Below are 3,068 nucleotides of genomic sequence, written 5' to 3'. Positions count from 1 at the left end.
CCGGCGCGGGGGGAGCCAGCTGGCACCAGCATACAAAGGACACCCCTCAGCACTGGGCAGAGCATGCGTGGGGTGAGACTCACCCCTGGGTCCTTTCCCTTCTGAAAACACTCCTCCGTCTGCCCAGGGAGAGGCGGCCAGTAGATCTGAAATACAAAAGACCTGTCGGAGTGGGAAGGGGGACAACGGGGACCCAGCCTTGCAAATGCACATCCCCAGGCTGCCAGTGACATGAGGATGGAAGGAGGGACAGAGAGAGAGACTGGCAGGGCCCCCAAGGCCACCCTTTTTTCCCACCCAGTGACTCAGGGCAGCATCCCTCGCTCCTTGGGGAGATGCACCCCGGCAGTCCCAGCCCACAGCTGGGCTGGATTTGGGTGGTCATGATGGGGATGGCTGGAGGTGGCCTGGAAGCAGGGGGATTTGTGGGTGGCCTGGGGAAAGTGTGCTGGGGGACAGCAGGAAGCGTTGGAGCCCTCAGTCCCCCACAGCCTTTGGCAGCTCTCAGATTAAGGGCAGATTGGGTACACAAGCCCTTGACCCCATTGCAGTGACCCAGCACACTGAGGGGCACTTAATTTCCTTCTCCACTTTCTTCGGCTAGAAACGGCCTGGAGTCACGTTTAAAAAACATAAAGTCAAAGTGGAGAGGGTGAAGGAGGAGAGGAAGCACCATCCAGCATCTTCACGCTGGTCCATCACCTCTCCCACCAGGGAGCCAGGAGAGGTCTGGAGGCTTTGCCAGCTGAGCCCTGACACAGCTTGTTGCACTCACGGATGCTTATCACACTTTGTCTCTGCAGGCATTCAGCTGAATGTTTGGCCCATTAAGGGGATGCTTAGATGGGGATGGGAAGCACTTGCTCTCCCAGGGGAGAGACTCAGGAATTTTAAGACTCAGGAATTACAGGTGGGCTGCACCACCCGTATCCCAACCACAGCTAATTGCTGTCTAATTGTCCTCCATCCCCCACGGCCAGTCCACCCTTGCCTGACAATACAAGATTTTTGGGATGCATCTCAGGGCATTTGAGGCAAGGACATCCCCAGGGCAGGTTGATTCAGGGTGACTTTGCTTGGCTCATTTGGGCATCTTCTGTTCAGAGGGGCGAGGGTTGCGAGCAGGACCAGGGCAGGCATGTAGGCCCCGGGGTGCTCAGCAGGACCCAACTCACCTCCTTGGTGTCTGTGCTGGCCCCATTCAGGAGCAGGGAGTAGAGCACATCCTTTCCCCCGATGAACAGCCGGTCACGGTACTCATCCAGGTAGAGGGAGCGGAGGCCCAGGAAGCCTCGGTGTCCAAAGAAGACGATGGAGCGGTTGGTGCCCAAAAGCTCTGCCAGGGAAGAAGAGAAGCGTCAACAAGCACAAAGAGAGGCAACACAACCACAGGTGCTGTGCAGCCTCCTAGACGCCTCAAACACTCCTCACAGCCAGCTGTGCAACATGAAAGGATGCTCAGACCCCCACCCCAGTGGCCGCAGCAAGGGGGCCCAGCTTTTTCAGGGAATGACCAGAGTGCGGCAATGGGCGCACAGGCGGGAGGATGCCTTGAGCTATTGCTTCTGAGTACCCTGAAGCCATCCTGGGCGCAGCAGAAGAGCTGCCACAGGCAGCAGCACCCATCTCCATCCCTTCCTGGAGGTGTGAGCGTCCTTGCCTCACCTTGCGCTGGGTGCTGTTCTCCCTCCCAGCCAAGGGCAAAGCTGCAGAGCCAGCAGGCAGCAAGGTCCCAGGTAAGCTTGTCCACAGCCAGCTTGGGCTGAACCAACCCTGGTTCCTAACACAGCCTTCCCTCAGCAAGTCAGGGTGTGCGAGAGCCTAATGAAGGCTGTACCATGCCATCAGCCTGTGCTGGGCTCACACAGAGCCTGGGATGATAGCAAGAGCGAACACGGGTAAGCAGAAAGCAGGTCCTGCACCCCACCCAGGTGCCAGCCAGGGACACAATAGCAGGCACCCAGCCAGTGCCACGGGGAAACCGTCACACAAAGCCTGCTGCTGCCACCAGACCGCACTGTTGCGGCGGCTTCCTCGCCCCGCCACGTCACAGGGACGGCACTTGGGGAGAGGCACTGGCATGGGGACAGTGTCCTTGGGATGGGCATTGCATCCCAAAGCAACAGGGTCTGACATGCTCCCAAAGCAAGTCTGAGCCTGAATCCCATGGGACGCCAAGGGAACCCTCATGCTGATGATGCGGGGGCCATGGAGCAGCTGGTTCCCGGTAGGAAATTACTTTCAAGGTCAGCAAGCCCAAAACCCTGGCATGGTGGCACCAACCCAGATGCCACAGAGGGAAAGTGCAAAGGGGAATGGCTCAGCTTCACTGCACTCTGAAATCCTGTTCCCTCAACCCCAGGCCAGGCTGCCAGGCAGAGGAAGAGGAGGACAAAGCGCCATTGATGAGCACAGCCATGTCCCCAGACACCCTCCCTGGGGCAAGCTGCCAGCCACTGTTGCTGACCCCAGGGCAACACCCCGACGCCGCATCCCAAAGGGAGAGGAGGGGGCCCCAAGACGGCCCCACCTGCCAGTGGCAGCCCAGGCCACTGGGGTACCAAGCCCTCCTCTTGCTGGGCTTTCACCTCCAGTGAGGAGGTGGCCAGCAGCACAATGCCCCCATCCTGGTGGGAAATGCCTCTTATGGGACCTTCGAGGGAGACCAGGTCCATCCCCAGGTGGGGGTGGACATGGCCGCAGCCACCCTATCACACAGAGCTCCCAACCAAGTCACTCAAGGGCAGTCTCAGTGTCCTGACTGGTGATGCTGGCAGCATGGAGGGATACAGCCCTGGCAGCCCCATGCTCACCAGGAAGAACCCTGTGCCTGCAAGCAGAGCTGGCACTGAGACCCCCTCCAGCCCCATTTCCCTAGGTGGGTACCCTCCTGCCCATGCCCTCCAGGCACCATATCGCCAGGCCCAGCCCAGGAAAATGCTGTCGTCTCCTTCTATTCTTGCCCTGCAATAATATTTTCCCAGCTCAGAATAATATTGGCAAAGTTGTCGGGCTCCTCTTATTGTTTCAGGCAAGGCTTCCCCTTCTCCCCCAGCCCTGACAAATTC

The 3,068-nt window shown here is 59.0% G+C and overlaps 1 protein-coding gene across 1 annotated transcript in view; it reads right to left on the bottom strand.

The window, feature by feature from the left end:
* Window positions 1-2,675, bottom strand: part of SEMA3G (sema domain, immunoglobulin domain (Ig), short basic domain, secreted, (semaphorin) 3G) — a gene marked incomplete at its 3' end in the record, with an annotated part of 8,009 nt that extends 5,334 nt beyond the window's left edge. Inside the window, 3 exon segments of the mRNA XM_009874024.1 lie at window positions 84-146; window positions 1,176-1,336; window positions 2,531-2,675. Of these exon segments, the coding sequence (XP_009872326.1) occupies window positions 84-146; window positions 1,176-1,336; window positions 2,531-2,675 (369 nt within the window).
* Between the last annotated feature and the right edge of the window lie 393 nt (window positions 2,676-3,068).

This window comes from Apaloderma vittatum, unplaced genomic scaffold (genome assembly GCF_000703405.1).
Source record: "Apaloderma vittatum isolate BGI_N311 unplaced genomic scaffold, ASM70340v1 scaffold27537, whole genome shotgun sequence".
Taxonomy (NCBI): Eukaryota; Metazoa; Chordata; class Aves; order Trogoniformes; family Trogonidae; genus Apaloderma; species Apaloderma vittatum.
The sequence above is the reverse complement of the archived record's forward strand: the minus strand, read 5'-3'. Positions and strand labels throughout refer to the sequence as shown.